General features: G+C 41.7%; 1 protein-coding gene and 1 non-coding gene across 12 annotated transcripts in view; both read right to left on the reverse strand.

Moving 5' to 3' along the window:
* Positions 1–757: 757 nt before the first annotated feature.
* Positions 758–830, reverse strand: TRNAK-CUU (transfer RNA lysine (anticodon CUU)). Its single transcript has one exon. It is a non-coding gene; the product is annotated as a tRNA-Lys (tRNA).
* Positions 831–8726: 7896 nt separating this feature from the next.
* Positions 8727–23570, reverse strand: part of CELF2 (CUGBP Elav-like family member 2) — a 494364-nt gene continuing 479520 nt past the window's right edge. For 9 of the 11 annotated variants that reach the window (XM_060279206.1, XM_060279205.1, XM_060279204.1 and 6 more), the window contains 4 exons: positions 21976–22155; positions 18019–18162; positions 15070–15241; positions 8727–13589 (listed from right to left, as the gene is read on the reverse strand). In XM_060279206.1, the coding sequence (XP_060135189.1) occupies positions 15114–15241; positions 18019–18162; positions 21976–22155 (452 nt within the window). In that variant the 3' untranslated portion in view covers positions 8727–13589; positions 15070–15113. Of the gene's footprint in view, positions 13590–15069; positions 15242–18018; positions 18163–21975; positions 22174–23570 lie in introns of all 11 variants that reach the window. The other 2 variants (XM_060279201.1, XM_060279207.1) reach the window with 1 other exon arrangement.

Below are 23570 nucleotides of genomic sequence, written 5' to 3' on the forward strand. Positions count from 1 at the left end.
TATTAAAAAATTATATGCTGCTTAATCAGAAAACGGTCTTATAAAATAATAAAAAATATAGATAAAATAATCAATACAGATAAAAATAAACAAAACTGTTAAAGAATCACCCCAATAGACACACAGATAAATTAAACACAGATAAAATCAGCAAAATCAGTTGCTGGGGAGCAAGAGTGAGAAAAGATATATGGCTGGCTAGTGTGAAACGGGATGGTGGTGTCTTGGTAATCTTTTGTAATATGATGCCCTGTGCGAGGCTCAAATTTGGTGCCCCCAAAATGGATCTTCTTAGTTATGGACCTTCTCAATTTTATGCCCTTCAGCTTGGCACCGTTTCTCCCTAACCACCTCCCCAGTTTGAAACAAGAAGAGATTAAAAATGGGATGGTGGAAAGACCCTCGCCTGCGTTTCCAGTTTGTGTAGCTATTAACAGCTTGGGGGGATGTTGTTTGAACAGTGGATACGGCATGTGAGAAAGGGATAAACCTTTCTTCCTCTAACGCTCATTGGGCTCCCATGTTTGTTTTTATGTTCAACGTCCCCACCAGACGTTGGGTGATCTGATCCTAGGTTTTGTACACCATTTTCAGTTTGGCCCTAAAAAGCCAGGCACGGCTGTTTTGGTTTGGAGCTAGCATTTTGAGGTTGTAGGTACAGTGGGAGAGGTTGAGTATTCTGAAATTATAGAATTGTTGAGTTGGAAGGTACGCCCAGGGTCGTCAGGTCCAACCCCCTGAAATGCAAGAATATTTGTGCCCAACGTGGGGCTCAAACCCACCACCCTGAGATTAAGAGTCTCATGCTCTGCCAACTGAGCTATCCAGGCAAGGAAGTAGCATTGCTGGCAGATGATTCTCAAGGTTCTGTGTGGAACACTCTTGCATGTGAAATACCAATCAGGAGTCTACGAAAATGCATTAGCCCTGCTTTGCCTTTCGATAGGCAGGGGTAGGAGGGTGCTAGAAGCTATTTTCCCACAGTTATAGTTCAGGTGTAGGCTGTGCTCAATTCTAGGGAATGTTTTCGCATGCTGGTCCATACTGCACTTTGTAACCTCTAGGACTGTTTATTTCACTTGAATGCCCTTGAAGGCGAATTCGGTGGAATGCTTCTGGCTCGTCCTCTAAGCTGTAGGATAGGAAGGCAATTCTGTACACACTTACCCGGGAGTAGGTCCAGCTGAAATGAATGAGACCTGCTTTTGAGTAGACTTATGTATATAAGCACACTGGTCTCAACAATCCTTCCATCACTACCAGTTCTTCACAATTGTGTTCCCCCCTCTCTGCCTACAAGTGCTAGTGTTTGATCAGATATAAGTGAGTGCACTGTATGGCCAGTTCCTCAGTGCATTTCCAGTTTTGCTGCTATTCACTAGATGTCACTGCCTGTCCGCATCCTATAAGAGCAGCAGCAAATACGGTATAATGATGTAGGTATGGATGGCCCTTCTAGATTCCCACAAATGTTTAGGGCAACACCACTGGGCTATATACAGGATGTATTTTAACGTATAGTACGTTTAGCTTGCAAAGAGGTAGTGGCGATGAGTAACGTGTACATTTGGACATTTTCATGAAAGATGGGGATTTGAAAAAGAGGCTTCCATTTTAATTCTATAGACTTATAAGCCTATTCATTTTTGATTGATTTGTCAGGCTTAATTTTTTTTTAAAAAAATCCATGAGATGAGCTCAAAGCCATGAGGCAGTCTGGACTGGAGCAAGCCATTCAAAAGGTTCTGACACCCCTCCCCCCCAATGCCATACTGTTTGTCATCCCTGGTGATACATCTTCTCACTTTTTCCTGTGAGTATGGATAGGCGTACAGACCATTGCCTTTCTCTAAAATTACAGTGGTGCCTCGCAAGACGAATTTAATTGGTTCTGCAAGTCAATTCGTTTTGTGAAAAATTCGTCTTGCGAATCGCTGTTTCCCATAGGAATGCATTGAAATTTCTTTTTTCGCCCGTAGGAACACATTAATAAAATTTCAATGCATTCCTATGGGAAACCCTGATCCGCAAGATGAATTTTTCGCAAAACGCATTCGTCTTGCGAAAAATTCATCTTGCAGGGCATTCGTCTTGCGAGGTACCACTGTACAGCAATCTGTTGATCAGAGTTTACACCCAAAAGCAGGCATTTTCCATGTGCAATCTATAGTAATACACAAACAAAAGTTCAGACACAGAATAAGTTTATTATGGTATATGGCAAACATCAGACACTTTAAACTGTTCTCTGGTGTCCAAAAAATGGCTTCATATTTAGTAAGAAAAATAGTCTTTCTCCTTAATATAGCCTTTACATTGTAAAAGGAACATGTTTTGATAACAATCTTGGCTTTCAGGAAATTTTTGCTCTGTGCTCAAGGAATTTCCATCTCCCCTCTTCCCTGTAAGTCCATTTTTTCTAAGTTTCATGGATAGATTAAATATACCATACAAAAAAAATCATTTGGCATGGAGGAATTTAAAACTTTGCATCCCCTTTTTCAGATTTAACAAAAATAAAATCCAGACCCTAGAAACTCTTTGCTTTTAATCCCTCAATATTATTTTTCTTATAGACAAAAGTATCCTTTCAGTAGTTTTATTTAAGAACTCACGCACTAAATAGATATAAGACACATCCAATATTGTGTTCCTGATAGCAAGTGCATAGATTTTGTTAAGATTTTTGTTCCCCACTTGGAGAGCATGTTTCATGGTCAAAAGAAGGGATACTTCCCAGTGATTGTGCTAGAGCATATATATGAGAGAGAGAGGGAAGAGAGAGAGAGAGAGAGAGAGAGAGAGAGAGAGAGAGAGAGAGAGAGAGAGAGAGAGAGAGAGAGAGAGAGAGGAATAGGGAGGAGTAAGAGTAGGTGGGTAGGAAGGAAGGAAAAGATAGAACGTAAGAAAAGCATAGGAGGAGGGGGGAAAGGAAACAAACAGGACACAGCAAAGTTGTGAAATTACAACAGAAAATGAAGAACAAAAACAGCCAAACCAGCAGTACAGTCGATTCCTGATAAGTGAATAACCTGATTGCTTGTACACAATGCTTTATTCACTTATCAGGAATGAAACACAGTACACTGTTTTTTCCATCGCCTGATACCTAAGGACCACCAAATTGGGTTGTTGTTGTTTTTTTCAAATAAAAAACATTAGCACTCACTCCAGCGAGGTATTCAGAAATCTTTTGGACTTTGAAATGAAGAGCTCCTATGGTGTGAGAGAGAGACACTAGTGGCCCAGCCCTTTGCTGTTAATACTACAAAGAGGTTTGCCGCTGCCACCAGTTGGAGATGGATGGCAGCCTATGTGAACACAAGCATACCTGAATTGTAGGTGGAGACACAGATACCTTCTAAATACTAGAAGGGCTGCCCTTATATCTTCCCCTCTGGAAAAATAAAACCACTTTGTTCTTGTAGACGTTCCCGCACCGCTAAAGTCTGAATTTTGAAGGGCTAATGGAATATGGAAACATGGCGGCTGCCATCTCAAAATGGCTCATCTACAGGAGCAAAGGAATCTCAGGTTTTTTGGGGTCCTTGTGCATATTAGCAAAGTGGAACTAGGAACGGGGAGCGTTAGAAGACCCTAGGTTGTGTTGTATATGAGGTGGGGTGGGGATTACCAAGACGCCGGTTTCCCCATGAGGCAAATGTGGGGGGTAGAGGAGTACTTGGAGGGCAGAAATTGGGTGGGTAGGAAGGTGATGCTTGAATGCCTCCCACTGCTGCTACTTTGGCGAGGTGGAGCGTGGTTCTACCCTCCGCCTTTGAATCAGGCCCCTTGCGGCTCGCACGACCCACCATGCACAATGCAGACCACCAGCTCTGTTGGGTGACCCAAGAGGAAGTCAAGAATAGGTCTACCCTTTTTTCAACTTTCCTGGGGTAACAGAGAGGTACTCCCCCTCCCCATTGTTTGCCACTTGGAATGGTATTAGGCAAACAATGAGCTTTATAAACGCCTGAAAATAATAATAATAATAATAATAATAATAATAATAATAATAATAATAATAGGAGCCCCTGACTCTTCAAAGGGTTCCTGACCCTCCCCAACTCGCTCTGCTTCATCATCTGAATGTTTCAGGCAAGATGTTGAAGTGACTTCAGTGGTTGTTGTACCATGGCAACTAACTCATTTGCTTTAACTTGCCCACGGAGGTGATTATGATTTACATTTCACAAATGTAAGAAGGTGCGGTTGAGAGACAATGAATGGCTTGGCAAAGGCCACCAAGTAGTAGAAGGTGGGATTTGGACCTAAATGTCCCATGTGTCTGCCGTTGCATCGTATTGATTCCAATTATCCCCCATTTCATTTTTTTTAAAAAATTAATAATAAATAAATAAATTAATTAAATAAAGATGCTTGCATCTTTTACACTGAAATAAAATGATTGTCAGCACTTATCACAATTAAGGCTCATGAGACTGACCTGGGAAGATGAGTTCGTTCCCAGCCATTCTTGTTTCCATTTTTATTTTCAACAAGAGTGTCTACTTTCTTGTGACATAGCAGGCACACTGTTGCATCATGGGATATGGTCCCATGATGCAGCTGTACAGATGAGGTACTTGGAAAAACAGAGCCAGGGACTTGGGGCTGTGGGAAGCAGGCACAAGTGAAGCCACGTGAAAGGCAGAAGGAACAGCCTCCCCCCCCCCCGGGGAGGACAGCTCTTCCCCCAACAATTTACGCCGCTCTCGAAACCCACAGGCACAGAAGCTTGCAGAACAAGCTCCTCAGAACAGGGGGGTCATCAGGGCAAGGGGGGAAGTTGCTAGAACTGTGAGAGAAGACCTTCCAGTGAACAATGTTTCTATTCTGAAGAGGTTGCCATTTTGGACTGTGTGTGACCGGCTCACACAAGTCAAGACCAGAAAACAAAAGTCACAAGGAAAGTCTGGACTCCATCTTATAAGAGCACTTTTAAGTGGCCTTCAATTCCTGAGTTCGGGAGAAAGGAATGTATGTATGGCTTGAATCCCAGAAAGCATGGGGTAGGGCTTTCTCTATCTGCAGAATCCCTCCCCGACTTGATAAATTTGAATCTCTGATCAGTCAAATCAACAACAGCAGCAACAGAAATCCCACCCAGGTCAGTCAGTGGTATCGATGAAATGGAGACAGAATTTATAAGAGCACTGGGCGGAATCTAGATTGCACCAGCGACAAGCCTGTTTGCAGCTTATTTTCGCGGTAGTTTGTTTTCTCTGATAAAAAGAGAAAATAAAATTGTGGGCCAACTAGCCACTTGGCACCCAAGAGGGTAATAAATATTGGCATAATCACTTTTCTCCTTAGAAATTTGTGCCGTTTCATTATCCATAGCATACCATGTATGCCAAGATCAAAACAATCCCGTTCGGCACCTATGGCGATGTTCTTGATTTATTGTTGACTTCTACTAGCTTTCTGTGAGCTCGCATGCCCCTGTATGTCTCTAACAAGCTTGTTCACCTGGTGGGATTTTGGCTCAGGTTCTCCTACCTGTAGTTAAAACATTATTACTTCTGAGAAACAGTGGGCTAATTCCATATGCTGCCAGAGAGCACAGAACGTCTGGAAGAAATCCCAATATTTTCCTCATTCTACTCCCATCAAGCAACTTTTTGGTAGTAAACTTAATATGCTCCTGAAAAAACAGAAACATTTAACTTTCCAGCCATTAATCAGAGGAAAACCTATTTTTGGTTTTGTGTGTAAAACACAATGTGATTTTCTAAAAAAACTATGACTAAAAAGGCATCTCCAATGTGACTTCAGGCAAGCAATTAAATAATCTTATATTATCAAAATGATTAAAGGCAGGGAATTGGGGGGTAGGGTGGGGAGAAAGCAAGAAGTTGGAGGTAAAATAGAAGAAGGGTATCTACAAATCTGCATTCACTCTCCAATCAGATGTTCACTTAGGTGGAATCGACTGTATCTTTTGTACACGACAAAGAGAAGAAAAAAAATCAACAGGGACGTGAAACAGTGAGGTGTGCAGATGTATTACCAACACGGAATGACCACCAACATTACAACACACAGAGAGAAAGAGAGACAAGTATTAGGAAAATGGTTTAATATTGGAGACAGAAGCAAAAAACTGCATCACACAATAACATACGTTACAAAAATAAGTTTGACTGTTTCAACTACACGGTTATGTCCACAATGAAGACAGAAGAATCAGAAAAAACTTTTGATCTAAACAGCAAAAAAGCAAACCCCTACTTTTTTTTTAACTAATACATTTATCCACATAAAGTGACTGTGTACTCCTAAATTCTAATTTTATCTTTATATTGTGTAACAGCACAATACAGAATAAAAAGTGAAACTTACCGCTTGCTTTAAAGACAAAAATCTAAACACTAAATATAAGCAAAGGGAAAGAATTAAACCAAGCCAAAGTTTGTTTGTTTGTTTTAAATTCTCTTAAACAAAACCAACTTTCTTTCTACCAACTGGAAATCAAACTTGAAAATCAGCCATGATCTGGAGGCCCACAAGAGTAAGCCACAAAAATTTCCATATTATCATTATTTTTAAATCTCCAGTATAAAAAGTTCCACTGGTACAAAATGCATAAGTACAATCAAGTTTTAGAAATAGGAAAGCCTGTGGTTCGTGGTTTTTTTTTTTTTTGGCTCAAATTCCATCAGCAAAATCCAAATTCATCAACGAAACAGAAACAATACTCAAATGGTCTTACAGTTTCCCACTACTTTGCAGTAACTTTGGCTTTTCTCTGACAAAATTTCAAAAGGAAACCTAGGGGCACAGCCCGTTTGCGCCACAGATACAGTACCACCAGCCATGTGCAGAGCGCTCCCGTGGGGATCAACAGAACCCTGTTTCCTTCTTCGAATATCTATTTGTACACAGCACAAAAGGATGGTTGGGGAAATGCGAGGCATGTGCCCTGGACGCGCATCCCCTCCCAGCCCCACCTTGTTTTGATGCGCGTCTTTTTGAGCACAGGTAACTTCCCCTGGACAGAGAGGGAAGGCCAAAGGTGCGCATGGGAGGGTGTGTGTAAACCATGGAGAGGAGGAAACAGAGCTTTATTGAGCCGATGGGACTCTTCTGTATATGAACACTGCACCCATAGAGCAAATGGATTATGTCACAAGGTTCAGACATTCTCAACTAAAAGAGTGTTATTCATAATCTACAAACAACATGTTCTCACAGCACAACACCCCACCCACCCACCCACCCTCCGGTTACACAGGGTTACTTTTTCGTTTTGTTTTGTTATGACATCATTCAGAAAGATAATGAAAACTACAGCTTTTTTTTATATAAAAACAACAACAACCTGTTTTTTCGTTAATTAGCACTTAAGTTAATAAGAACAGAAACAGTAAAATGATTCCAGAGAGTAGCACAAGCCAAGGAATAATAATAACCCCTATGGTGAAAGAAAGATGAACTTGTTACTCCTTTGAAAATGGCAATTTTGCTGGAATTGGTTAATTTTGGTTGGAAAACTACTTCTTTGTGCTTTTGGAGTTTGGTTTTTTTTTTTGTAAAGCAAATTCCCCTCGTTCGAATAATTTTTCCTTCCTCTGCTGTAAAGCTCTTTGCACTCTGGCAGCCCCCCCCCAAGCATTTGATATTTTAGGAGTGACAGATAATCTATGTGGGATCAGAAAAAAGCAAAAGGGGTGGGTGGAAGTGTGTGGAGCACGTGTGCAAGTGTGAATGCTGTGTACAGTTAAAGAGCTTCACTGGCTAGTTTTCCTTGTGGCAGTTTTTTCTCCTGTCAAAGAGGCAAACCCAGGGCTGGCCCAAGACATTTTAGCGCCTGAAGTATACCACAAAATGTCACCACTTTCCCCTCCACGGAAGAAGGGGTGAGTGAAGATCTACATCGAGGACAAGGGAGTAAAGATCTACATTGGGACCTGCTCCCCCTGTGGAGTCTGCTGCCCGAGGCAGTTGCCTCATCTTGTCTCATGGCTGGGCCGGCCCTAGGCAAGCTGCTTTTTAAAATGTTATAGCAGCTTACCTCTTTGACCACAGGAATGTCAAGGGAAACAGTCAGCAAAGCTCCAGATCTGTTGATCTGTTCTTTCCCTGTCATATACATCTCTTTTCTTTGGATCTCTGCCTTTGTCACTACGGAAGTGGTCTAGGCCTGTGAAATTCTTTTCCGGTTAAGTTCAAGATTCCCCCCCCCCATTGCAAACGAGTGTTGCTTGAAAAATAGCCAGCAATGGGGGCAGGGAACACCTGCCGCAGTTGACACATGCAAATGGACAAGGAGATTGAGAGTTCTTTGAGTTTGGCACCAGCTGGTTGCGTGGCAAAAAGAATGGCAGCTGGCTTGCCCACACTAGGCGCAATCCATTGTGCATGGCTGCCATTTTGACGGGGCTTTTATGGGACTTCGTTGCAAGTCCCATTGCAATGAATGGGGGAGTGTCCTCACTGAGTTTTTCTAAACGAAAGGGTTTGAAAAAAAATAGCACAATTATTTGGGAAATTTAAATGCCGAACAACAATATGTCCTGGAAAGACATATTATGATGATCCTATATTGTGGATCGGTATACATGTGATAATCCAGTAGGCAAAAATTGCTGCAAGAAGTACAAAATAGCCCTCAAAGGGTTTAGGAAGGCCCCAGCAGTAGTAAAAACATATGAGAATAACACAGAACATTATCTATAAGTGCGTGTGCTAGAAACCTTTATTTTTTTATTTTTTTGCATCACTTGGATTCTAGTCCTTTCTATCCCAGGGCTTCTCTATAAAACAATCATTTGAAAGCAAAGAAGGGTTGTGTAATCATTATTTTGTATTTTTAAAAGATACTTTACAAGGGGGATTTTAGGGGAAGGGGGCAGGTAAGGGAAGGTTTGACTGAAGTAGGAACAAACAATGGGGGATTGATTATGGCACTTTTATCAGTAGCTTACGGGGCTGCTGAAATGTTTTGGCCTGGAAAGGGGATGATCTGCCAGAATAGAAGACCCAAATTTGGTTTAGGAGTAGGAATGTTATCCGATCCAAAGTAAAAATAAAAAAAAGCCGTGAAGGATGTTATCAGCATCTTTTCTTCTGTTTTCAGTTTCCTGGACTCTTTCCTGCAAACACTCAGGATTCGCAGAATCCCTCTCTTCTCTCTACGAAAACGGTTTCTCCATAGCGAATGTTTGCAGGGCTGTGCCCGTATATTGTCGCGACAGAGAATAAGAGATACAAAATAGATAAGGCAAAGATCCCTTTACACTGGACCATTTTCTGTTGATGCAGCATGCAAGCTTCTGAGTTACACAGAACACTTCCATCTAGCAAAATGGAACGCTGCGGCTATTAGTTAGGCAAGCAGAGAGTGAAGTGGATTGCAAATGCAACATTTCATTTCAGAGAGGTACACAGAAAAAACCCGCCACCTGTGCTCGCCACGGCACTAAATCAAATACGTAACGTGTTAAGGGCGGGTAGGAAGTCCTATACCAGACTTCCTCAACCACGGCCCTCCAGGTGTTTTTGGCCTACAACGCCCATGATCCCTAGCTAGCAGGACCAGTGGTCAGGGAGGATGGGAATTGTAGTCACAAAACACCTGGGGGGCCGAGGTTGAGGAAGCCTGTCCTATACTGCACTGTTAAGGACACAAGCCAGGAAGCTTTGATTAGCTGTAGCTGCTTTCTATATGGCCTTTGCATGCTCAGGAATGTTTGCCTGCTCTTCACACTTCGCATGCTCATTGTGTGGAACACCAGCATGGATGCAGCAAACAGGGCCAGCGCCTCCATTAAGGCAAACTAGGCCTTGGCCTAGGGCGCCGAAATGGAGGGGGCGCTGTCAAGCCTGCCCGCCGGCCGCCCATGCTGCCGCCTGCGCCGGGAGCAACGAGGGAGCGGTGGCGGCGGCAGCAGCGCCTGTATCTGAAGCCTTGGCCGCTGAAGAGCTCACAGCGTCCCCTCCATAGGCGGGAGGCGCGCGAGCCGAAATGAGAGCTCAGCGCCCTCCCGCCTATCGAGGGGACGCACGACGCACACGTCATGACGCATGTGCCGGGGGGAGGCGCCAGAAGGTAATTTAGCCTAGGGCACAAAAAGCCCTAGCACCGTGCCTGACAGCAAACCTGTCGTCTATGGAGTACGTGCACGGAGAAGACCTAATTGACATTAGCTCCCGGGTGCATTTGCAAACACCAGCATATAGATGTGGCATGTGAAACATGACTGCAGTGCGAAGTGTGACTGTGACGTGCCTGCTTGACGCCAGGGCAATGCCTCTGACCGATTAGAAACCCACAAGCTTAGCATCCAGGCATGGCCAGAGGCTTCCATTTGTCTAGCAGAACTTCTGACCTTGTTCTGAACCACCGCTCCCCCCCCCCCCGGACACTTTCCGAGCCGACTCCCCTGAGTTCAAAAAGTGATATGCCATGCCGGGTGGGAAGGGGAGAGACTCTTGTTAAAAGAAAATCTGAAGTGCTTACCTTCCCCCAGTTGTGCTTGCATGGTATGAAAATAAATAACTTCAGAGCAAGGCAGAAGTACTGCTGGATACCTGGAGATGGTTTAAGGCAGGCACCCCCAAACTTCGGCCCTCCAGATGTTTTGGACTACAATTCCCATCTTCCCCGACCACTGGTCCTGTTTGCTAGGGATCATGGGAGTTGTAGGCCAAAACATCTGGAGGGCCGCAGTTTGGGGATGCTGGGTTTGAGGGTTGTTTTGGTCTGCGGCCAAGGCATTTTGGGACGAGGCGGGTTTCGGCGCACCTCTTGGGACACCACGTTTTAAAGTGTTGTGCTTTGCTTGGATACTATATATGCACTGGCTGATTAGTACACGCATCTGGCCATAACTGAGCCCCTTTTCCTTCTCTCCTGCTGGTTAGGTGTGTAACCCTGCTGGTTAGGTGTGTACCATCGTACCCTCCAACATCCCGCAGCTCAAAATCAAAAGGCTCGTTTTTTGGTCTCGAGTTCTCGCGGGAGCCAGCTGAACTTGTGCCAGAATGCTGGACCAAAAAACCCCAGGACATTCCAAGATCCAATCAGAAGCCAGGATGGCTTCCGTAATTCCGGGTTGAGGGGTTGAACGGAATGCCCTGTTACCTATTTATTACAATTATTTCTGTCATGCCTTTCTGGATACAGACCCCCTCCTTTCCAATACATAGATCTAACAGACATGATCCAGTCCAGGCTACCTGCACTAAGAGTGCAAACAGCTTGTTTTCTGGAGCTGTGGAAACCTCTGAGCCCATGAAAGTGGGTGGTTCATGTGCCTGCTTTGTTGCCAAGGCAGCAAGGTTTCTCCCTTCTCCCTTTCAAAGAGTTTTGCAGCAATTCAAAAGTTTGCACGTTCCACGATCAACAGAAATCAGGTTAGCAAACGGTATTGCCTCGCCTACTTTGTATCCGTTAAACCTGCACCAATATATGACAGACAATTCAGGCAGATAACACATCAAAGCATTTACGACATGTGTAAACCTCATTCATGAAATTAAGTTATCTGCAGTGCACAATGAAGTTTCATCCAGGAAGTTTTAGTGCATTGGATTTAAGCAAAAGTTTATTTTATTTCATTACAAAAATATTTTTTTTCTTAATGATTTCAAATGGTGGGTTTACTTCTCCTACCTAGGAGTGGTCATACAATACATAATTAAAGAATTTATTTTATTTTATTTTATTAATACTGAATAGCAAATTCCAGCAGCATATTAAAAGCTCTTTTAAGAAAAGACAAAAAAACAAAAAACAAAAAACCCCAAAGGCCTAAAAAGGAGATCTACAGTTACTATTTTTAAATATTTTTTTTAGTTATAGATACAGAAGAAATTTAGACAGCAGTAAAATATTATTATTATTATTATTCTTTTGTCCTTCAGATCTGCCCTGTGCATTTTTCTGATTTCAACCATGTATTAAATAAACCACAAAAAGTAAGTATATATATATTTATAGCTATAGATATATGTATATATATGTATATATAAAAATAAACAGCAAAATGGTGAATGTATAAAAGTATTAACACTCAAGACAGCTCTGGGTGGAAAGGGTTAAAAGTTCAAAACTTTCTCACCTTAGAGGTTTCCATACATTATGAAGAAATTACATTGTGAGGTTTGCTTTCACAGCGTTGATGTGCAGAGTGGTTAGAAAAGTGAAACATGGGCACTTATACAATGTTTTACAAAAAACATCCAAGAGAAATAACAAACAACAACAACTTCAGGCAACAAGACCACAGGATAGCAAGTTAACAAACTTTTTAACCTCTTTTTCCTTTAAATATTAGGGATTCATACAAAACACATAGTAAAATACCCATGTTATCAAATTACTTCACACAAGAAACACACTGAAGCTCTAGGAAGAAAAGTACCTTTGGAATTTGGCACTGAAGATTTTTTCACTGATTTCTTTTTATTATTATTATTTCTTTAAAAGAAAAAAAAACTGATCACATTTTGCTGAACACAAACACATCTAAATTGTCCACAATAATAATTTAAAAAAAAATTGACACCAATGCGTCACAGAAGCCAACACAAACTTAGTCTGGAATAGTTTTATTTTCCACATGAAAACTTTTTTTTTTTTAAATTTTAAGCAAACAACTTTTTCCGTTTTTTGAAATTCGTTTTTTTTTTGTTCTGTTGTTGATATTGTTCAAGTAAAAACCAATTTCAAACCTGTTGCTTATAAACACAGAACACTTAAAGACCATAAGACCCATGATGAAACCACAACTTAATTCACAGAAGCACCAATGGAACAACAGCTAACAGTAGCCTTTCTCCTGTACATTGAAACAGTATAAAATATAGGTAATTTTCATGTGCATTAATTCATGGATTGTCTAACTTGTGAGTCAGTTCAGCAAAAGGTGACGGAAATAGGTAGCATTTGCCCTAAAACAGGGTAAATTTTTTTTGTTATACTAATCTACAAAAAGTGGTTCTATATATATATTCTTAATGAGAAAGTGAGCCACCTAAAATGGCCTTATCAAAAAACTTTACACTGCCTGAAAAATGTAAAAACTATTACAGACCTCTAGAGACTTAAAATCAGACAGTTCTTCATTTCAAACTGTTTTGGAAGTAGTCTGTTAGAAACCAACATTCTGTCTCTGGGCACATATTGCTATTGTCATCAATGACCAGCCAGAATGCCAATCTCTGTATAATACTTTCAAGTCTGGTTTTTTTTATTTATTATTTGAACACAAAAAGAAAAGGGAAAAAAAGGAAAAAAAGGAACAACTAAAAAACCCTAACAAGACATTTTGCCACAGGTTGTGTGTGTGTGTCTTTTTGTTTTTTTTAAATAATCCTATTATTAATAATTTGACTAGTAATAAATTTTGATCTTGCATAAATGCAGCAATGCTTTTCACATTGACTTCCCAGAATTCGTATAGCTAGATGAGGTCACATGCAAATTTCAAAGGTTCAAACTATAGGTCAGTAGGAGAACCAAATTATGATGTGAGGTCAGAAAGACATCAGAAACAATGACTGGACGATGAAACTTTTTTTTTTTTTAGACGCCACAGGGACATGCTAGGCAAACGATGAGCTAACGAGCATGAAGATGTCTAGGGAAAAACAAGGAAGAGGAAAAAAAAGTTACGGAGAGTCTATGCAGCAGAAACAAAATCATTTTTTTTAATGGGTGCAGGAGAAAACTAATGCAAATCTTGCAGCATCAGAATATCAGCCATTCACGCAGTTTGCATTAACTGTACACTTGGCCAACAACGACGGCACAATGAAGGACCCCCCAAAAAGGGAATCCATCTGAAAAGGAGTTAGAGAAGATGGATTCCTGTTTCATTTGGGGAGCGGAGGGGGAAAGAATAAAGAACTAGTTTCAACAAATGCAACGTAAGGGGGGTGCTGTGTTGGAGTGGGTTGGGGAAGGAGAGAAACAGAGAGAATAGTCCAAGACAACCAAACTTTAAACTAGATAATGGAAACTACGAACAGGTTAACCAGACAAAAATACAAACAGGAGGATAAAAAAGCATGTAGGATGTAGGATTCAACGGTGAAAAAGCACCCATTGTTGGCACAGATACTCCAGAGACTACTACTTCAAAAGGATCTAGCTAGCAGAGAGAGCTGCTCTTTAGGTATCCAATAAGTTAACAATAGGCAATAAATAACTTCCATTATTTCTGAGGCAGTAAAAATTTTTGTATAAAAATAGAAATGCTTTTTACAAATAAAATTTACAGGCCTGTGGCTTTCTTTTGTTATCTATTATTATTATTAAAATTTTTCTATCTTTCAAGAAACATCAAGTATTGTCACTCTTTTTATTTATTTATTTTAAACCCTGTAGCTTTAGAAACGGATCTCTAAGTCTTTTTTTGTTTTTTTACACTAAAACTCTAAAAAACAAATCCCCATAGAACTTAAAAAAAACAAAGAAGAAAGAAGAAAAGATAAGAGAGAAAGAAAGAAAAACCGCAAGTGAAATATATAAAGATGACCAGTGTTTTAAACAGGATAATATAACATCACGTCAATCTGAAACTCTTTTAAGAATGAAAAATAGTCAAGCCCCTTTAATAAAAATCGAACTGAAGTAAATGGAAAGAATTGGTGTTGTTTCTAAATGAGTTCCTCTCCTGGCACAGGGCCATGATAGTAGCCTATTAACTGCTGGTGCCATTTGGATAAGTCTAGGTCCAGACGTTTGCCCGCTTTCATTATCCCCATCAAAAGTATTAAGGACACCCAGGCTGAGAAAGTTAAGCTGCCACATTTGTGCTCTCGGAAATTTTGATTCTTTTAAAGATTTCGGAGGGTGTGTGTTTATGTGAGTTATCCTTGTAAGGTTGGTTTCTCTCTCTCTTTTTTTCTTTCTTTTTCAAGTCAAGTTTCAAATTCAAATAAAGTATACCGTTCAGTTAGGTTAGCCAAGTTTCCCTTATAGCAGGTGGGGACAATGGAAGCAAGTGTTGTAAAAACAAAAACAAAACAGGTGTCTCTTGGCGGTGGTTGGCAATGTGTTCTTATGTTCTTTCTCAACCTCCCCAAGGGACGGTGGGTTTTGCTCAAGGGACTTACCCTAAGAAATCTAAATTAATAGCAGTAAGCTTCTGGGGTAATGATCAGTAAGGTTTGCTGTCGTTTTTGGAGCGCTTCAGCTGAACTTTCAAGCGTTTCATTCCAATCTGAAAGCCGTTCATAGCCTGTATAGCAGCTTGCGCAGAGACAGGATTGTCATAGCTAACGAAACCTACAATACACAAAATGGGTAGGGGGAGAAAAAGGCATAAGCGTCAGCAAAAAGCAGCAACAACAACAACTGCTGTAAAGTGCTTTTACTGTATAGGGAATAGGGATGTGCACTGTATATATTTGTGGTTGTATTTCAATTTGGGCAGCCCCATTCATCTCCTTTTTGATTTGTTACTGTTTTCATTCATTTTTCATTCGCTTCATTTGGTTTTGATTACGATGGAAACTCAGCCTGTCTTCTGGTGCCTATAATTTTGGGGCTTGGTTTTAATCTGTCCACAGAAGGAAGTCCACAGAAGCAGTTTGGTTTCTCCTCCTACCTCCTTTGTCCCGAAGAAACTTATTTGGAAAGTCAGAGAGGGCTCCCCATGAACAATATGGAACTGGCCATTGGGCACTTCTGGGAGGGTGGGGAAGCACCAGAAACTGGGCTTGGATCCTAAGATAATTTAAGGAAATTTGTTAACCTTCTAATAGTCATATGCCAAATACAGTGCTGAGTTACACCGAGGCAGCATACATTTAAGTGTGAATATTTCATTGATAGGAATTCTAAAATGCTGTGTCTTAAAGTTATGGGTCTTTTGTAACAACGAACCTTTTCCTGATGGACGTACAATATTATTTTTCTAGTATGGTAGCCTGTATCTTAGTACACATACATTTGACAAAGTATTTCATGAAGTATCATTACTCGGGGAGGCTGCCTGTGTGGTTTAGAAACCTAGAAGATCAGGGTTTGGATCTAAGTGCGGCTTCCCACTTCAGAAATAGCAGCCAAGCTATGAGAGGAATCAGATGGAGATGTGTAGCAACAGATGGGGAGGGGGCGGTCTAAAAGTCTGGCCCCACAATCCCATTTCAATCATGTTGCCCCTTCACATCAGTAACCCATGCAGAGAGCTGTTTATTACAAAAGGAACAACACGTTCCTGTAGAAATCCCTCCTCTCAAGGAAACCGGCTTTCTAAAAGGGTCTGCCTAGACCGGGCATCCCCAAACTGTGGCCCTCAAGATGTTTTGGACTACAACTCCCATGATCCCTAGCTAACAGGACCAGTGGTCGGGGATGATGGGAATTGTAGTCCAAAACATCTGGAGGACTGAAGTTTGAGGATGCCTGGCCTAGACCTACTTCATCCTGCCCAGGGAAGTGGGGAGTGGAAATAATTGCATACCCTCCAAAAGTTTCCAGATTCCCCAGGGGCAGTCCCAGAATTACATCCCGATGGTTTCTGGTTTTGATTCCTCAATCCTGTGAGGTACGTTAGGCAGAGAGGCTGTAATTGGCTGAAGGTGACCACTCTAGATGCGCATATGAAATCTATGTGTGCGGTGAGATCAAACGCAGGAGAAGCTTCCTGATGTAGAATAGGGTGTCTCTATGGTAGTTTCATCTGAAAAATGCTGGAGGGTATGGAATTGTTGTGCATCTTTAAAATTAGAATGTCACCATTTGCTATATGCTGTATGTCCGATGTAGGGGGATGTTGCTAAAGCACACACACACACACACACACACACACACAAATAATTGTATAGTTTTCTAAATTCAGAAGAGAGGGCTTAAATGTAATTTGCAAGTAATGAGTTAAACGTGAAGAGTTTTCTTATACAATAGAGAATAATTAGGTGTCCATAATAAGGCAGTCTGATCGCACAATAAATGGCACTCCCCCTACATAGGATGTAATTAGTTTTACGTGCCTGGCACTTTTTTGTTGCGTGTGTCAGAATAGATTTTTTTAAAGTCCATAAAACCAAAAATAAAAATATGATTCAACTGCACCTTTGAAGGTTAAGGCCAGTTTCTGCGTTAGAGGAAATGTTTCTCCATCCATTGCTCCTTTCATTGTGCACAAACCATAGGAACACCTCCCGCATGAGATGTATAGAAATGAATGAGGTTGGTGCAGGATGGCAAACTCGTGTGCAATCTCCGTTCACATCTACTGGTGCTTCCATGTAGGCCATTCAAGCGGTGCAAGTAAATTTAGATTATATGGCGGGGTTGAGAAATACAAGCTGGCCTATTGATGCCAGGCCATGTCATGTGGATCCAATGAAAAATGGGCATGTGTGAGCCATGTGTGAGCCATTCCACCAGAAACACCTATGAAGGGTGCCTTTGGTTTGGCTGCCTTGCAGGGACAGCCATAAAGATCTGTGGTTTTCTTTTCCTGAAGTGAAAAGCCAAGAATGCAAATATTTGTTATTGGGGAGAAGTATCCCAAACAAGCAGCAGAAATGAGATGAAGATAATCAGATCTGCCGAAAGAGAGAGAGAGATAGATAGATTTGTGTTTGGACATGTAAGCTATTGCACATTTAAAGAGGGTTGACAGGCATATGTCAAGAATGCTTTGATGGTGTTTCCTGCTTGGCAGGGGGTTGGACTGGATGGCCCTTGTGGTCTCTTCCAACTCTATGATTCTATGATTCTAAACTATGCACATGTGAGGGACAGCAATGCTTTTGTTGTGATTCATAAAGCGTTGAGAAATACCTGTTGTTCTGAATGGGAAAGAAGATGCTCAGTTACAGGGCAGAATCCTAGAATTGTCGAGTTGGAAGGAGACCCTGAGGGTCATCTATTCCAACCCCCTGCAATGCCAATGAATAATGCAACAATGCAACGATTTAGATATGCATTGTGGAAATGGCATATTATATCCACGTCACTCTGAACACGAGGCGCCAGCGCATGGGATGCTGAGTAAAAAGGGGACAGATCCTGTGCGTCTCTATTGTCTTTGTGTGTCGAACGTTACATACCAAAGCACTTGCTCAGATTGGTCTGTTTGTCAATGAAGACTTTAGCAGAAATGACATTTCCAAAAGGCATGAACATTTGCAGAATGTCCTGGTCTCCAAACTCCTGTGGGAGGTGATAAATGAAGAGGTTTGCTCCTTCTGGACCTTTAAGAAAAGAGGAAACCATCAGAGATCAGCTGCTTTTGTTTTGTACTGAGAATGTTCACTGAAGAGCTGGTCGTTTCCATTTCAGGCTTCTGAAACACACATGTGTACAGGAAGATGCCACAAGCTACACTAAAAATAATAAGTTTGACTTTAACTTGAACGCTACTTCAGTTTTCTAGAAAACAAAGTAGCAATACTCGCAACATTTCTTATTAACTTCCCAAAGGCTAAGGGGAGCTTTTATATTTAAGGGGTTTGCTGTTGTTTTGGGTGGGATTCAATTGCATACCACCAAATTTAGGTTGTGTAGTTATGGTTGATTTGGTATATTGTGCAACAAATCCACTCCCTGCCAAATACAGTGGTACCTCGCTAGACGAATGCCTCGCAAGACGAATTTTTCGCAAGACGAATGCGTTTTGCGATTTCAATGGAGACTCGCAAGACAAAGTTTCCTATGGCGCGCTTCGCAAGACGAATATTTTCCGTCCCATAGGGTGCCTCGCAAGACGATTTTTTTTTAATTCAACTTGCGAGGCACCCTATGGGAAACCGCACTTCAATGTGTTCCTATGGGAGCCGCTTCGCAAAACGAATTTTTCGCTATACGAAGCGACTTGCGGGACAAATTAAATTCGTCTTGTGAAGCACCACTGTAGACTTTTTGTAAAAAGCAAAGTCATGGGGAAAAGCACTGGAAATTGTGAGATAATATAATTGCTGGATTCACTGTCATATAATGTCCCTGCAAACAAATCAGAATGAATACTCAATAAATAGCCGATGCCATCTAACCTCCCTGTAAACTTTATGCAAACAAATCGGGATGAATGCTCAATAAACAGATTGTCTAGAAGCGAACTCGGTCACCAGAAAATGCATTTATGTACTAGGTTTAGGAATGGGGAGAAATTTGATTAAGTTTGCACTTAAAGGAGCACCTACCAAATTCACATTTTCGGAAACAACAAAAACAAAGCCACCCTTTAAAACCTGCACTTCTCCTAATTTTGCAGCACAGTTTCCTGGCCAAATAATGTGTACAAAATTGTATATGCTAGAGCAAAGTGTGCATAGAAATGCGTATATTAGTGAAAATGTATACAAAAGTGCATTACATTGCTTTGTAGAAATTTGGAGAAAGCTGCATACTAAGATACTTATGAATTTACATGAGGATCCTGGGGTGCTTTTTTTAAAAAAAATGCAAATGGCTGCAGAAATGTGGAGAAGTAAATTTTAAAACTGGGAAAGGAGAAAATGAGAGAACCCAAATGGCTAGATCTCTCCATCTCTAATCCCATACATCTCTGCATGAGCAGCTTTTCTGCCTCCTCCCCCCTCTCTCTGAGGGCACCAGTGTATCCTTTTAAAAAAGCCATTGTTGAAGGATGGGTGGGCCATGTGGAATAACATGGAATGTATTGAAGGAAGCTGCAGTATGAGTAGCGAATTGGCAAACTTTCCAGGGTGGGGGAGGGGGTGGGATTTGCTCATGGAGATGGGCCGATTCTTTGTGCAAGTGCTCCTGTGAACCCCCATTTTTTTGCATGTTTACTAGGAAAAAAAGCTTCTTTTCATAACGTCTGCACTTTGGTAAATGATAATAGTAATTAACTACCACAGCTTTCATTCATTCATTCATTTTTTTGGGGGGAAAAGAATATAAACTGCTTAGTAAAATCTCTTAAGCAGAGCATCTAAATTGACTATCGATAATGCATCAATAAAATCAGTTTTGAAAACAAGTCTACATAGCTAAATCATGTGTCTTGAGTAGGCTTGTTGGAATAAAAAGGTTTCTAACAGGGATCTAGAACAGTATAGCAAAGGTGTGTACCTAATGTTAATATTCAGCTAGGCGTTGTAGGAACCCTTCAGATTAAGAAATGATATGGAACAATTGCCTCCAAAGATTATGTACAACATGAGTTTACAAAAACAACAAAACCATGGCAAATATATCTAATTTGGGGTACTGATGCCTGCAAACCCCCCTTTTTTCTGCTACGGAACTGTCCTGACCCACTGTTTTTTTTTAACAGTCAAAACAAGGATTCTGGTACACACTTTCCCCTTCCAGTTTAGAATTAGCAAGAAATATTATTGCTAATTCTGGAGTGATGTTAACTAGAGGTGACTTGAGAACTAACACAGCAATGGGAGGTTTATCTTGGACATATCTTGAAAGGAGAGTGGGAGACCAGTTTTGGAAATCGTATTCAATTGAATCAATTTGGTAACAATTTGGAAAATCAATTTTTAAAATTGGTCAAAAAGAGAGAGGAAGAAATGAGGGCGTGGGGGAATCCCCTCCAATAAAATAACACAGTATTCCCCACCCCCATGCCTTGGAGATCAAGGAGACAGAAGAGGCTTAGATGAGGGCAGAAAGTGTGAGACAGAAACCTTGTTTCATTAAACATCTTATAATTAGTATGTATTTATTCTCGGTGTTAACTTACTGGGGTTTATTTTGCTCCACTTGCACTGAGTACGGAGCAATCAATCATTTATTTGCTTTCCCTCAAGACCCTCAATTAAATAAGGAGCTCTTCAATGTAACGGCGATAGATCTTGTCATTAACCTCCAAAAGCAGTCTAGATACAAAAGCCACGTGTTTGCTGTATACATGGAACCCAGACAGAGGAGCTTCCCTTTGCACACAAGTGTGTGTTTAAAAAACAAAGCACATTTCAGAATGCTCTTTGTCAAATGACTGTTTGCCAAAAGCAGCCATGTGTTTTTTTCACACTAAAACAAAGGATGGCAAAATCTATCAAGCAAATGCCATTGAGAAAAAATGTGGAGACTGGGAAATTAAATGTTTACAGGCCCCCTATATACTCTCCGTGCAGGATGTTTATTTACATGCACACATACACACATATATGGGCAAAACTAAACTCCAGTTCTTGCCATCATTGCCTTACTATGAGTTTGGAATTGATGTTGGGAAGCCTGAACTCGCTCCCACTCTCCTAAACTGAAGTTCCGCAAGAGTCAGGTTTAGTGGGAAAATGGGCTGTGTACAGGTTCCTTGGCTTAAAACAGGCACCCCCAAACTCGGCCCTCTAGCTGTTTTGGGACTACAACTCCCATCATCCCTAGCTAACAGGACCAGTGGTCAGGGATGATGGGAGTTGTAGTCCCCAAACAGCTGGAGGGCCTAGTTTGGGGGGTGCCTAGCTTAAAACCTACCCGTTTCAAATAGCATTTGCAAGTCAGTGAGGGGGCATGGATGTCTTTATACAGGTTATGATTTCAAAGCATACAGGGGGACGGGGGGACACATCATTCTCAAAAAACTGCAGGATAGATGTGGATTGTGGATAATGTTATCTGCACATAGTTTCATAAACCAGTGGCGAGAGTGCCCTGGATGGAGAGTGAATAGGAATGTATACAAAGCCTGAGTAACCCTCCTTTCCAAGGTGAATCCTCGGTGGCTTGTCCTTGCTGTGATAAATGATGAGGATAATAAAAATCAACCTTTCGAAATGAAAGTAAGCAAAACAAAAGAGAGGCCAACTACGATTAATCTGATCTATAATTTTCAAAAGAAACCAAGAATGCACATCTTGCAATGTATTATTATTTTTGGTCAATTGTGCTTAATTTTAAGTTGCCCCGAGTGCTGTGATTAGAAGGGAAGGATGGGACATGTGACTGCTTAGCAAATAGTAAAGATAATAATGTAAATTTAGGGAAGGGAACCACATGCCAGTTACGTTGAGGCTCACATTGGAACAACGATCTTCTCTTTGCCTTCCTTTGTTTCTCATTCACCATCGACCAAACATGCTTACCTTCCTTCTGGCTGCCCGCAGCACTTTGTTGTTGTAACAAGCTTTGACTGTACAATGTCGGCAGTGCCGCCGCGGCATACTGCTGAATCCCTGAGTAGGCTTGGGTGAGGGCATCCATTGTGCCAGCTGTACCATTCGTCAAGCCAGTTGCACCGAGTCCTCCGTTCAGGGCGGCCATACCTGAGAGCATTTGAGCAACTTTACAAAAAACCCAACAATAGAGAAAAGAAATTGCACTTATTCATTAGTGCTTTCCAAACGTCATTGGCATTAATATGACACCGATGACAATGGCCATGCATGCAAAATAAAAATCCAGACAAATTCACCAGATGGCACAGAGAGAACAGCAGCGGAAACAGCAACAACATCCCCCCCACCCCCTTATTCCCCCCAAAATGTGCAAACACGAGACTTGATAGAGAAATGACTTCGGCTTCCAACTCAGTTTTCACATACAAGCTGTCGCTGGCACGTTTTGGGGTCATCCGGATGACTTTGCTACAATGAATAGTGAACTATAGCTATATTCTTTCTGAGGAGGTAGTTTATCTGCCTGGGCACCTCGTGTGATGGGTAAAGAGCATGGCAAACTGAATTTCTCTGTCAATTTATTTATTTTTGTATGGAGAAAGACTTCGGCTCCCACCATCAGCATGAAGTGGTACAACCCTGACCAGGGATGGGGAACCTTTGATCTTTCCAACGCCCATCAGCCTCAGCCAGTGTGGCCAATGGCCAGGGATGGTGGGAGCTGTAGCCCGGTGGGGAAACTACATCCTGAGGACCACTTCTGCTGGAACTGAAACTGGTCCTGCTTGGCATCCATACAAGTTGGCTGTGAAGGAGTCCCATTTCCCGGTTCTCCATCCTGCAAAGGGATCACGGCTCAGTGGTAGAGTACATGCCAGAAGGTCCCAGGATCAGTCTCTGAAAGCCATTCCAGTTAAAACTACCTGAATCTCAGGGAGCAGGTGACGGGAAAGACCTCTGCCTGTGGCTGGAGAGCTGCATGCTCTGACTCCTGGCCCCAGCCGCAACGTGTTCATTGGCTTCTTCCGCAAAGCCTGCACATGCTCACACTCTGTGCAAAAGAGCCGGTGGATGCACGGAGGGTGGAGTCTAGAGGGCGGAGGGTGATTTCAACCCTCCCTGTTTGCAAATTTGCCACAATCAGTTTCATTCTCTGAGCAGGGCTTTTAACAGACCAGATGGCTGGGAGACTAAGAATGGCAGGGATAAGCTGCTTTGCGGTGAAGTGCCTTTCCAAAAAGCTATAAATTCTTGGATGGGTGGGTGGGTGGATAGATTAAATAAATAAATATCTTGTTAAAAGGATTCTCACTAGGGCTGAGAGAGCAACCAAGGAAGAGATGACAGTGCAGGTTCAGCTGAGAGACCAGCAACTTTTAACTCCTTATCTTTTTGAACTTTTCCATTCCAGCTGGTCGTTATAAGAACCCCCGTAGCTGATAACCAGCACCTGAGTTTGCCCCCCCCTATATTTCTGTGTTGAGTCTTTTGTAGTATATGAGGTTGAGATCCCTGGCTGTCTTAATACCATTATCTGGAAGCTGCCTGGGGAGCAACTCCCC

The sequence above is a fragment of the Zootoca vivipara genome, chromosome 10 (assembly GCF_963506605.1).
Source record: "Zootoca vivipara chromosome 10, rZooViv1.1, whole genome shotgun sequence".
Taxonomy (NCBI): domain Eukaryota; kingdom Metazoa; phylum Chordata; class Lepidosauria; order Squamata; family Lacertidae; genus Zootoca; species Zootoca vivipara.